General features: G+C 44.5%; 1 protein-coding gene across 4 annotated transcripts in view; it reads left to right on the forward strand.

Annotated features, from left to right (window-relative positions):
* Nucleotides 1-8,683: 8,683 nt before the first annotated feature.
* The window catches only part of KCNT2 (potassium sodium-activated channel subfamily T member 2), a 128,456-nt gene continuing 123,489 nt past the window's right edge, over nucleotides 8,684-13,650 (forward strand). For all 4 annotated transcript variants that reach the window (XM_070401228.1, XM_070401230.1, XM_070401229.1 and 1 more), the window contains exon 1: nucleotides 8,684-8,778. In XM_070401228.1, coding sequence (XP_070257329.1) covers nucleotides 8,684-8,778 — 95 coding nt within the window. The remainder of the gene's footprint in view (nucleotides 8,779-13,650) is intronic.

A 13,650-nucleotide genomic window follows, 5' to 3' on the forward strand; every position in this document is an offset into this window, starting at 1 on the left:
GTTTGTTTTATACAAATATACAATTCCCTGGTATTTGCCTTTGATTTCTTTAATTGTGACTTTGGTTAAATGAGTAACTAAATATTGTCTCACAGTGACCTATGATCTCATTTAATCGAGTGCTTTATACCTTTTGATAAGTTTTACAAACTTCCCCCCAAAAATCAAATTTGAAATGAAGCCTAGTTGACCTTGAACTAATTTGGGGATTTTCACGAGGGTCCCTGGAACATCTCAAAAGACGTGTCCTGTCTTAAATTGGAGATAGTAAACTTAGAGGCTTACTTGATGCGTTAAATTCCATGGGAAGCATTGCCAGATGAGATGCGATGCTAGAACTTTCTTTAGGTTGTTTTGCAATAGATATATTATTTTTGTTAATTACATATAGATTATTACACTAAGTAATTTATACATTATTAATATAGTAATTAATAAAGTGTTCCTGCAAAAAGTGCTTCATCTTCAAGGATATTCGTGGGAAATCCACTGGGAAAGACAGGTAACTATGTACTGATAATTACTATCAGCCTGCCTTCACTTGGGAGGACAACAATGGACAACAACACGTCATGGGTGGGAGCCCGACACCTGTCTTTCCTCCCCCACATCAGTAACGTGAGCCCATTACATGGGTGACATCATGTGAACGTGTGAAGACCACCCTCTGAAGGCCAGCGGGGTCTTTGCTGGAACATCCGTGAGGGAGGTGGTGGGTGGTGAACCCACAAAAACTCAAGGCCAGGCCCTGCAGTGAGGATCTTGGAGTCGATGGGTTGGGTGAGATGCGTGTTTTCCCAGAAGCAGCGGCTGAGAAGGTGCAAGCCTAGGTGACCCCCGAGAACATGGAAGAGGTACATGGCTCTGCGGGGATTTGGAAGTTTTGGGGGACTTTTATGGAGCTCGTTCCTGGAAAGCATCCCTAGGATTCTGGAAGGGGGCAGACATCTGATATACCCCCTTAGAGCAGCAGCTCCTAGCAGACAGAGGAAGAGATCTGCCAAGTTGGAGCCAATGCCTTACAGCTTCTGCCTAGAGATCATGCGAGTCACTTCAACTCTCATTTCATTGTCCTAAGCATGCTCCGTGCATGCACTCAATATAGAAACTATGAAGTGTGGTCCTACTGTGCGCCTCCGACCCCCTCCTCTCATTACTTCCTGATTTTGTTGGGTTTAACCTTTACTCTTTGGTTCTCCCACTTACATTCATTTTCATGACTAATTTTTCCATTTCCTTCAAATCTTAGTATTATATTTTAGTGGATTTATTCTTTCTTTCCTTTTTTTCCACTCCCAGTGCTTTCCAACTATGGCTTCTCCACAGTTACTGAGGTCCTAATTTTGATGCGTCTTTTTTCCCCTTCTTTTCATTTCATAATCACATTTTTAAGACAGGCTCTTGGACTCTTTCTTGATTTATTGCATATTCATGAGTTTATTTCTTTTCTACTAAAATGTCAACTTGACTGAAATTCCCAGTACCCAAATGGCACCATACACACTTAGTACAATATTACTGACTATACTCCTTATGCTATACCTTACATCCCATGACTATTTTATAACTTCCTAGTCCCTTCCCCGCTGCCACCCAAATTTCTAGTTGGAGTTTGTGATTTCGGCTGCGACTCCCTCCTAGACCCATCGAATATACAGCAGTTTCTGTGGTTTATATTTCATTGTTGTTTCAGCTGGAGTTCCAGAGAAAAATAGATAAAATTGCAGAAGCAAAGAATGCTTAATTCACTGAAATTGGGTAAAACTTTGGTCAGTAAAAATATTTTCGAATTGCTTATCTTTTAAAGCCTGTGATTATTATAACATTTTACTTTTTTTTTCTGGGGGACCAGGTGGCCTGATGCTTTGTGGTGGGTGTTGTAATTACCGCGGAATGTGAAATCGGGGGCCCGGGCGTGGAATGTTCATCCATGCCAAAGATTGGGAAATTAGCCTCCAAACGGCAGCGAATTTGCTGAGAAACAAAATGTAAGGTTGTTAGCTTTCTGAGGAAATGATTCTGGGCCAAGAAAGGCGAGTAATTATAGCAGTGCAGTGGCGACGCTGTGTGTGACATAAATCTACTGATCAGTGAGGAATGTTCTCAGGACCAAGTGACCGGAGAACTGTCTTAGGTAAAGAGAGAACTTGTGGATGCCCAGGAGTGGGGATCCCAGGAGTGCTGCCTGCTCTAGTCACGGTGAGAAAGAGCTCGCAGAGCTGCAAAATGTGGGCCAGCGCCAAGTCTTTCCCAAGGAGGACACACAGCTCCTCTCCAGAAACCCCAGGAGAAAGGGCCTTCGGAGCCCTGGCTGGGAAGCTCAGTCACAGGTTCGATCCCCAGTCAGGGCACATCCAAGGATCAACCAGTGAATGCAAAATTAAGGGGAACAACAAATCAATGTTTCTCTCTCTTTCTCTCTTCTCTCTCTTTCTCTCTCCCCCTCCCCCTCTTCCCCTTACTTTCCCTCTTCCTTCCTCCCTCTCTCAAATCAATCAATAAAAAGTTAATTAAAAAAAAACACACAACCTTTCTTGCTCCCAACATCCATACATGGAAGATTCTTCTTTCTCATTGTCCATAGTGTTTTACCCCATTTGGATCAGACACCCAGGCAGACAAAAAAAAAAAAAAAAAAAAAAAAAAGGTAGAATTTTGATTTATTCACACTGGACGGCACTGTGTTGGCTGCTGTCATTTTTTCCATTTGACAGCCTAAGGGAAGAGAGGTCAGTGCCCTGACTACATAGTCGGGCATCACTGCATGTTTTACAAACTCTTGGGGCACCCTGGTTGAAAACGGCTGCTCTAGAATAAAGGACGTGACTCCTGGTTTTTCTCGTTCTAAGCCACTGAGCTCCCCCTAGAAACTTAGAATTAGCCCATCCTCTGGGATTGGCTTTATCAGCAAGCTCATCTTCAGCGAGAGATTGTAGCAGTAAAGGGAAATGCAAAAGAAGGAACAATGGGTGGGGGATTAAAACACAAAATTATTAAAACAAACAAAAAAACACACACACAAAATTATTTGATTTATTCTATGTACAATCTTGGTCCCATCTGAACTGTGTTCTAGTGTCATTAAGCTACGGCTGAATTATTTTTGAAGGGTTGCTTGAGCAAAACAGATAAGTCAGAGAGAAATCATGGCCTTAGAGAATTTGGTAGTTAACGCCTAGGAAGATAATTTATTAATGGGTCTTGAAATTAGCAAGGAAATTCACGTTTTAGCTGTCAGGTCATTACCATCTAATGGCGCTCAGCCTTCCTGTCCCACAAGGAGCCACTTGACAACTCCCCCGGGGCTCAGATCCAAGTGAGCGCGTGGGCTTGGAGGCAGAAAGAGGAAACAGACATGCAGAGGACAAATCAGAGCTGCTTCTTGTTTCAGCAATGCCTTGTCAAAAAGCTAGTCCTTCTATCCTTAAATATCATATACGGCACCTCGGCGAGCTAATCAGCATTTCAATATATCTTGTATTGATATTTGAGTAGGAGGGGGTGGACTACCCTCTTTCCAGATTGCTTTTTGCCACCTCCTTATTTCCTGCAGCTGGAAAGCGTGCACGGAGCCAGTGTAAAAATTGCACTACTCATTTAGCTCGGTCACACATGCTCAGCTCGGTGAATCTGAACTCAATATGGTGCATATTTCTTTTTTTTGCTTCGCATGTGAGTGTACTAATTCAAGACGTTCGCTTTAATTGCCTACATGATCTGGCTTCCACCTGGGGAATCTTTAAAATATTTTTCTGATCTTCCATATTTATTATTTTCATGGGATTTCAGAAGATTCACCGAGCAGCCAGATTTTTCCCCCCTTTTAACTTTAGGGCATTTATTTGTTTCAGTTACTCTGAGGGTACATACTGTGGTTTATCTCTTAGAAAGTAATCAAAGCTGTTCAACCAGTTGTGTGAAATCTGAAAAGCATAATTAAACTCATTAGTTGCTAAACAGCAAAGGCATGTTTATATTAAGAACAAGATATTAGAGAAATAGAGTCAACACTCAAATTTTAAATAATTTATATGTTCAAGCTGCAGAAATCAAGAAAGTAATGGACACAGCGCTACCATTGAATACCTTGAAGTGGTGAGCTACCTGAACAGAAATAAAAATACAAATTCGGTATATCAAGGTATAATTAATATTTACAACATCACACTATAAAGAAAATATATGAATTTCAGAAATGTTATGCATTCATATACACCAGGGACCTCAATGTCTATAACACAATTATGTATGAAAACTGTGTGAGATTCTTCTAATTTTCTTCACTTGTTGTTATGCGCTGTGTTTATAGCAACTTGCTATTTGTGATAAAAACTGTTAGCTTATAGCCTCGGGACACTGCATAACAATCAGGAAGATTGGACTTTAATATTGTTCAGACCGAAATGGCAACTGAGCATTAATTTTAGCTTTCTGTTGCCTCTGTTGAATCAATAAAATATATTTACAAAATTATTGTAAATTTCCTAACATCATATCTGGCTCATAGTAGTTCCTCACACTGCCACTGTGACTATTTTAACAATTGTAAGTCCTTATGTTTGAAGAGTGACAAAGCTGTGACTCAACCCATCCACATACGAAGCTTCTCACTCACTCACTAGACCAGTGATGGCGAACCTTTTGAGCTCGGCGTGTCAGCATTCTGAAAATCCCTAACTTCACTCTGGTGCCGTGCCACATATAGAAATTTTTTGATCTTTGCAACCAGAGTAAAACAAAGACTTATATTTTTGATATTTATTTTATATATTTAAATGCCATTTAACAAAGAAAAATCAACCAAAAAAATGAGTTCGCGTGTCATAGGTTCGCCATCACTGCATTAGACTGGCTGCTCATCTGCTAATTGACAACGACTGTGAAAAAGAAAAAGAGGTCCTTGTAGCAGGTTTGACGATGACAGGGGTCAGGGCACAGGGATGCCTCCTCTGAGCCACCCACCAGCAGGGCTGGGGACACCAGGCACCTACAGATGGGAAGATCCGAGATCAAACTGGAGTCCCCACGGCTGCTGGAGTTTCCTCACAGATACATGTGTTTTGCACCTAAAAGAATAATGAGGGGGCGATTCCTGGGTTATTGGAACAGAATGTGCTTCCTAGTTATTGAATCACATTTGGCACCAAAGGATTCTCCCTTCGGCTCTAGTTCTCCCTCCGAAAATTCAGCCAAAGCAAAGAGTTAGAAGCAGATACATGGAGGGATGGGCACCCTTAGGAAGGATGCTGAGATGCGCATCTGGAGGGAGCGAGGGGAAAGGGGAAGAAGCAGGGGGAACTGATGGAGGATGTGGCTGCTATCAGAACGCTGCCTGCCTCCTGACAGGGTCCCACTGTGAGGTGTGAGTACACATTTCACAGCTCAGACGGGCACAGTTCTAAAATGACAGAAAGCACTAGCCGTGTTGGTACTTGCGTTCATTATGGGAATAGAATAGTGTCTGCATCCGCCTCCACATGCCCTGCCCCTGTGCCACTGACCTGTGCTTTTCAGGGGGAATTTGTGAATTGAATGCGATCTTCTCCTTGTCCGCTTCTCTTTACACGTGTCCCCTTTTCAATGTGGATGAAACAAAACTGATTTTGCTCGTGCAGCTGGACACGCTGGGAATATAGGGCAGGTTTTGTTACATTTCTTTCCCGCCTGCAGATAGATGTTGATATAAGGGGACGTGAGAATGCCCGCGAGGAAGGTGTGAATTGTAACCTATATAACCGAGTTGGAATTGTTTCTAAAAATGGATTCTTGTGTTATCGTAGAATGAGAGCTTTCACACACAGCGAGAGAAAACGAGTCTATGAAATGGGAGGTCAAAAGGACACAGAGAAAAAAGGAAGCCAAGGTAAAAAGAGCGAAAGAGGGAAATATATTTTAACAGCGGGAAGTGACATGACATGACACGGAAAGGAAAGGCCATGAAAGTAGAGTGTAGAAAGCTACGGCAGGAGAAGTAAAAGTCAAAATTAGTGACCAAATTGAAAAGTCTGCTCCAGAAAATAGAAAAGTATATAAAGGCGAGCAAAATATCTCCCAGTTACAAATCTGCTTCAATGCCCCCAAAATTGCCAGATTTTAACAATGGCAGGATAGTATTCCTTATGTTACACTATTCTTTTAATTTTTTAAAATGTAGAAGTACAACATTTTCCATTTGGACAATTAAAAAATTTTTTATTGATGTTTGCAGAGAGAGGAAAGGAGAAGGAGAAAGAGAAACATCAATGATGAGTGAGAAACATCATCGATCGGCTGCCTCCTGCACGTCCCACACTGGGGATTGAGCCCGAAATTTGGGCATGTGCCCTGACCGGGAATCGAACAGGTGACTTCTTGGTTCCTGGGTCAATGCTCAACCACTGAGCCACACCAGCTAGGTTCCACTTGGACAATTTTAAGGCACAGAAAAATCAGTGTGCCATCAATGCATTGGGCTCCACGTGGCCTAGCACATTCAGGGACTTTGTACCATCTGTATCCTACTGGCTGAGCAGGCTCTTACTGGTTTCTTCACTTTTTTTGTCTTTGTAACTTTATCTGGACACTTGGAAGACCAATACTTAAGACTGGCTCAGTGGTTTAACGTCAACTTATGAACCAGGAGATCAGGGCACGTGCCCGGGTTGCAGGCTTGATCCCTAGTGTGGGGTGTGCAGGAGGCAGCCGAGCAATGATTCTCTCTCATCATGGATGTTTCTATCTCTCTCTCCCCCTCTCCCTTCCTCTCTGAAATCAATAAAAATATTTGAAAAAAACAAAAAACTGTCACAAAAGTGAAAAGTAAGGTTGCCATTGAAATAAAATGTGATGGATCCTTACCCTCTAACCTCCAGCGTCTCAGCGCCTAACACTCAACAGCTAATATTCTTAGTGCCTTGCTGCTGTTAGCGATCCATAAATATTTCAGATTTATGCCAAACGTATAAAAGCAGACAATAATAATATAAGTAAAAAATAAATATTAACCCGGGACATTTCAAAGGTAAAGTTCACAGAACCATCTTAACAGCCCATGAGAAGGTCCGAAATAGAAACCTGATATCCTGTCCCTTTTCCTCCTCACAAACTAACCACGTGGTGATAGAAATTTCTCATTTGGAAACGTCATCCCAAAAGCTTGTGCAAAAGAAGCATAAACAAATCCGTAACTCCGGAGCTAAAGCAAAGACCCTGGTCAAGTCAGTTTTGGGCTCAAATGGAACCTGGGCTTGTGTATATGGCACGGTTCCCAGGTGAGCTGGCATTGAGACTGGAAAACCAACTGTGGACCCTCGGGTTCAGCCCTCCTCTGACTGCGTGGACCACTCACAGGAGCATCCTCGCCACCTGTGGGCCCACAGGGCCGGGAACAGCAGCAACAGTAACTGGCCAGCATATTGATCTCAAGGTTGCCCTGAGCTCGCCCAGCCATCCTCCTCCCCAAATGTTCCCCCTTCAGGGGCCTGAGGAGTCCCTTCCTGGCCCGTCCATGCTGTTGCAAATGGCAGGAGTTCCTGGAGAGCATGATGCTGAGCAAAATAAGCCAGTCGGAGAAAGATAAATGTCACAGGATCTCACTGATTTGTGGAATATAATGAACAACATACACGGATGAACAAAAACAGATCCAGAGACAGAGAAGCATCCATCAAACCTTCAAACCTCAGAGGGAAGGCAGAGGGGGGTGGAGGTAAGGGGGAGAGATCAACCAAAGGACTTGTATGCATGCACATAAGCCCAACCAATGGACACAGACAGCAGGGGGGTGAGGGCATGAGCAGGGGGTGGGGGTGGGGGGGGCAATGGGGGGATAAAGACACATGTGTAATACCTTCATCAATAAAGAAAAAAAATAATTAAACTCTAAATAAAAAAGAGCCCCTTCCCTCTTTCCCCGCGTCAGAGAAACACCTCCCTTTCTGCAGATGGTAAGAAAAATACTGGGGACTTTCCTGGGCGGCGCGGGGATTCCCCCAGGCCCGCCCCGCTGCTGATGGGGTGCAGCGCCCAGGGCTGGGAGCACCGGGACACCCCGGCATCCCCGCCACCTGCCCAGCGAGGAGGGGGAGAAGGGGGTCTGCAGCCCGGAATCCGCTAATTAACGCGCCCCCATTGGTCGTCCCGGGCACCTCCTCCGTGTTATGCAAATGAGGGGGCGTCTCATTGGCTGGGCTCCCAGCGCAGCATCGCGGGGCAGGTGCGGGGACATCCCTGGGGTCCTGCCGGAGCTGGGGGCGCCCGGGGCACCTGCCGCCCATCGCCCATCGGGAGGCGCCCAGCCCCGCACCCAGCGCTCCCGCCGCGGGTCCCCTCTTCCCCGGAGCCCCGTGCGCTCCCGGCCAAGTTACTTTTGCCTCCCGCCTCCCCGAGTCCTGGGGACCAGGGGCGGCGCTGAGCCCGGGGGCGGTTCCCTGGCAGCGGGGATTCTGGTCGGAGCCAGACTTTTGCTCCGGGGCTGGGTTTGCATCATCCCCATCACCCCCGGGAGGAGGGGAGCCAGCCCCCCGCAGCCTGGGCTTCCGGCTCCCAGGGGACCCTCTCCCTCCAGGCCTGGCCCCTGGCCGCCCCTCTCCCTTCTCCCCCCTGGCCACCGCGTCCCCGTCGCCCCCTCCCTCTGCCCCGCCCCCTTCCCTGTCCGTCTCCCTCCTCTCCGCCTGCCTCCGGGCTCCCCAATCCCGCAGGAAGGATGGTCGATCTGGAGAGCGAGGTGCCCCCTCTGCCTCCCCGGTACAGGTTTCGCGATTTGCTGCTTGGGGACCAAGGATGGCAGAACGACGACAGGTGAGTGACGCGGGCAGGGTCCTTCCCTAAATACAGCGGAAGCCAGACAGGTGGGAGCCTACGGGGAGGGAAGGGGGGGGGGCAAAGGAAGCCAGGGATGGGGGAGCAGGAAAAGGGACAGACCTGGTCTCTCTCCATTTTGACTCCATGGAGACGTTGCTACCGACAAGGGACTCCTTCCCTTCCCACTTTCCCGTCCCTGCAAGGGGTTTCTTGCATGGATTTGATGCTTATTCTTGTCCATGTGTGTTTGCCCAGGGCATGTGTGAGGCTGGGATCAGAGGTACAAAACATGCAAATGGCACGCAGCATCGGTGCCAAAGGGTTTCCCGTTTTGTCCCCTTAGGCGCTGGTGATCCAGTCGGAAGATGCGCTCAGGTTGATACTGTAAAAGCAGAGCAGAAACTTAGGGGATTCCCCTCCCCCCAGTCAGTGTTGTCTTGGTGGGGTGTCCCCCGGCCTCTGGGTGTTTATGCTTTGGAGTTACAGGTGGACAGGTTTACAAATGTAACAGGTGGTTAGGGACAATGACAACCTTTGCCCTGGAAAGGACTCCCTCTGACCAGGCAACGGTGATCATTGTTGATCATAGTCCTGATGGTGTGTGCAGAGAATGATCCCATCTTTTCACTGGGTAGAGCACAATCTGATCTTTTCACAATTAATGTATTTTTCACCTAAAAAAGTGTACAGGCCACCAAATTAAAACCAGTCCCCCAAACTAGAATATTTATTATTAGCAAGATATTGCCCATGTCATTTTCCGTGGCATCCCCGCTTTGCCTAAACTTCTGGAATTCCTCCGGCTAGCTCTGTCTCACTACTTAAAATAACACATTTTGTGTTTCACTGAATTCAGCCTTTTCTGGAATAGTCATTTCACGCAGCACACGCCACGCTGCCTTGTTTTGGAATGACATGCTGACGAGGCTCTCAATGCCATGGAAATGTTTTCTTGAAGTTCACTTTGCTCTTGGTGCTGTCTTTTAATTACAGAAAAGATCCGTTATTGGTCTGATTCAAAAATCTCTCCATTCACCCCTGGGCGGTTCCCTCCTTCTTCTCCTCATCATCTCAGCTCCCATTGTCACTCCTGTTCCTACACATGGGAGGGCTTTATCTTGTGCATCAACGGTCAACTTTTCATGGGTCTCATATTAGTAATTTAAAGGGACATGGACTTTTTGCAGAGGATACTAATTCAATTCAGTCTTTTTCGGCAAAAAACATATACGTTGGCTAGAAATTAAGAGGATGAATTGGTAGAGGATGAATTCCCAGTAGGCTTGGAAAATAAGGTGTTCTGGTTGAATGGAGAAGATAATATGTAAACACATTTGCAATGCTAGTTGACATTGAGATCAATTTTGTGAGCCTAAATGGCTTCAGTGCAGGAGCGTTCAGAGGGATTGAATCTGTAGCTGTTACTTTAGGATCCCAGATCATCACATAGAACAAAAATCCCCTCCTGGGTAGCAATTGCGAGATGGGCTGAATACAGATAGAGGACATCTTTGGGACTTAGTGGGGATAGCACTGTTTGCTCTTTAAAAAAAATATTTTTATTGACTTCAGAGAGGAAGGGAGAGGGAGAGAGAGAGAGAGAGAAACATCAACGAGGAGAGAGAATCATGGACTGGCTGCCTCCTACACAGACCCTACTGGGGATGGAGCCTGCAACCTGGGCATGTGCCCTGACCGGGAATTGACACCTTCTCCTGTAGTCACATCCTAACAATGATGGGGGAAAAGATGACGGGAAAGGGGCCCTTTCTACCTTGCTCTGCATTTGAAGCATTTTCAATTGAGTCTTAGTGGGGCATGGTTGACTGGCATGTGAAAATGGGTGAGGCCTATGATTGATATGTGAGGATGTGTCATCAAAGAGAGAATATTGTGGGCCCGGCCGGCATGGCTCAGTGGTTGAGGGTTGACCTCTGAACCAGGAGGAGGCCATGGTTGGATTCCTGGTCATGGCACATGCCCGGATTGTGGGCTCCATCCCCAGTGTGGGTGTGCAGGAGGCAGCCAATCAATGAGTCCCTCTCATCATTGATGTTTCTCTCTCTCTCCCTCTCCCTTCCTCTCTGAAATCAATAAAAAAATATTTTTTAAAAATGAGAGAGAGCCCTAACTGGTTTGGCTCAGTGGATAGAGCGTCGGCCTGCGGACTCAGGGGTCCCAGGTTCGATTCTGGTCAAGGGCATGTACCTTAGTTGGGGGCACATCCCCAGTGGGGAGTGTGCAGGAGGCAGCTGATCAATGTTTCTCTCACTGATGTTTCTAACTCTCTATCCCTCTCCCTTCCTCTCTGTAAAAAATCAATAAAATATATATTTAAAAAAAAATGAGAGAGAGCATTGTGGGCCCCTGAGGATACATAGAGTGTGCACTCCACACCATAGGTTCTTGGCGAACTAACCTTGAATGTATAGTTCACTTAAATTTATATTGTACCAACTTTGGGTAGAGAAACACACATGTAATGTACATGTGATATGTTTACAGTCACGTGTTGAATAATAACTTTTTAGTCAACTGCAAACCACATATACAACAGTGGTCTCATGAGATCATAAGGGAGCTGAAACATTCCTATCATCTAGTGACGTAGCCATCAGAATGTCCTAGCTCAATGCATGACTCCCATGCTGGCTGTGATGTTGGTGTAGACAGACCCAGGGCGCCACTAGTTGTATGAAAGTGCAGCACCTACTATTAGGGACAGTCCATAAGACTTGATCGCGGTTATAAATGATGATGTTATGGATTTAGGCATTTACTACACTGTACTTTTTATCATTGTTTCAGCATATTCTTCTTCTACTTAAAATCACAACCTGCAGTGTTATGCCAGCGGCAGCCTCACATATCTCGCGCGTACTGAATCCCCGGATGGTATCGATTTCTCTTGTGCTGGATTTAATCTTGTGTCTTGGACAATAACATGCTCTACAGGCATGTAGCCCAGGAACAGTATACTTTACCTTACAGCCTCTGTGTAGTGGGTTAGACCATCTAGGTGTGTATAACTGCACGCTGTGATGGTCATACAACGACAAAATCGCTTAACAACGTGCTCCTTGGATTGTCTATCTGGGCTAAGCGGGCATGACTATATACATAATGTATATAGAACAGATCTGTCTTCTAGATGAAATCTAGAATGTTTTCTGTTTTAATATTTCTAAGATTCATGAACCCATCGAGGTTTAGAATGTTCCCCTGAAGGTAGAGATTGGTAATTGTCAGGTTCTAAATGCCTTCAGACAGTTAGAACAAACCTTTCTCAAGCTTCATCATGACTTAGTCATTTTAAAGTTTGGAACACAATGCACTTGTTGTGGATAAATTATCACCACGGAGGATAAATTACTGTTAATGGACAGTTCCCAGCTGTAGTCATGCAGAAGTGGGCCATTTATTTAATTAACACCATTTTCGTTTTCCAAGATCTGCTCAGTTGCTTCAACTCCATTAATTTAAAATATATCTTTCATATTTTATAGGTGGCATTTAGAATAATGCAAGCAAGCCACCTAATGCTTTGTAGTAAGTGAAAACATAAAGAGATTTGAACAAAAAATACGATGCAATCAATTAATGGCTTAAGAGGTATTTATGAAATGGAGGCATGCTTAGATAGCTTCTGGAGTATGTGTAATTTTAGATATTGGAAAATTAAATTGGGGGCATAAAGTTGGAGGAATAGGTTTTGGTTTGGTAGATGACACATTTATATAATTTACCAATTTTATGACCCTTGTTAACTTACATCTTATTTTGAAAAGTAGCTATTTAATGTAAAATACTTATTCCAAGTTTTTAAAGTTCAGGTCAGTAAAGAATGAAGTGTACTTTTTACTGTTTAATTATATAGTGGAATCAACCATGCATGTGCAAAATCTATAAAAAAGATTTAAGCATTTATCGTGTGAGAGAGGATCTAGACAAGCTGTGTTTCTTAGCACTATTATATTAAAGAAAATCACAAGTAAGGCCACAAAAACTTGCCTACACTGAAGTAGGTAAGGGTGCAAAACAAAGACATATATGTAATATATAAAACAGAAAAAGGCTTGGTTAATAGTTATTATTTTTAATAGTTCTCAAGAATTCAAATTGTAGTATTTTATATAAAAGTATCTATGATTCAATCTCCTTTCGACTGGTTCTCATAAATAAAACTGAAATAGAGCTTTTCAGAGGACCTAAGAGTTGGATTTTAAAGTTGGATCCCATTTAATCGCGCTCACGTGTCCACTTTCTGAATAGAGCGATGGGTTCGGGATCGCTCTTCTGCGAATGTGGCACCTTTCACTTGTCGGCGTCCCTCTAGCACGTAACAAGTCTAAGTAAGGGTAGGTTGGAGTGTCGTAGTTCCATTTTCTACATAAGGTATGTGGCACTGATTAAAAAATATGGTTTTATCGATTTTCAGAGGGAGGAAGGGAGAGGGAGAAAGGACAGTAAGATTTTTCCACAACATTGTCTTGAATTGATCAGATTTCTTTGGATCATTTTTTTTTTATATACAAATAGAAGCATTGTGGAAAAACAGAAAAAAAATCCAGTCTTTCAAGCATGGCTGATCTTTAGGGGACAGTGGCTGCCAGCAAGTCCCCAAATCTTTGACCTTTGACTCTTCACGTGCTGGGAATCTTAACGGGGCCAGTCTTTGGCACTGTGCTATCGAATGCCCTCCACACCCCAGCAATCATGCCCACGGTTTCAAGAGAAAAATCCCCCCCACCATGTACGCATTCCTTGGATTCCAAGTTGCACTGCTTCCGATTTTCACAGTATGCACTTTTGGGCAAGAAATGGACATTGTACACAAAGCCACGGAACGGTGAATGTAAGAAATAAAGG

The sequence above is a fragment of the Myotis yumanensis genome, unplaced genomic scaffold (genome assembly GCF_028538775.1).
Source record: "Myotis yumanensis isolate MYYU_CA2020_CCGP unplaced genomic scaffold, mMyoYum1.0.hap1 SCAF_22, whole genome shotgun sequence".
In the NCBI taxonomy this organism is placed as follows: Eukaryota; Metazoa; Chordata; class Mammalia; order Chiroptera; family Vespertilionidae; genus Myotis; species Myotis yumanensis.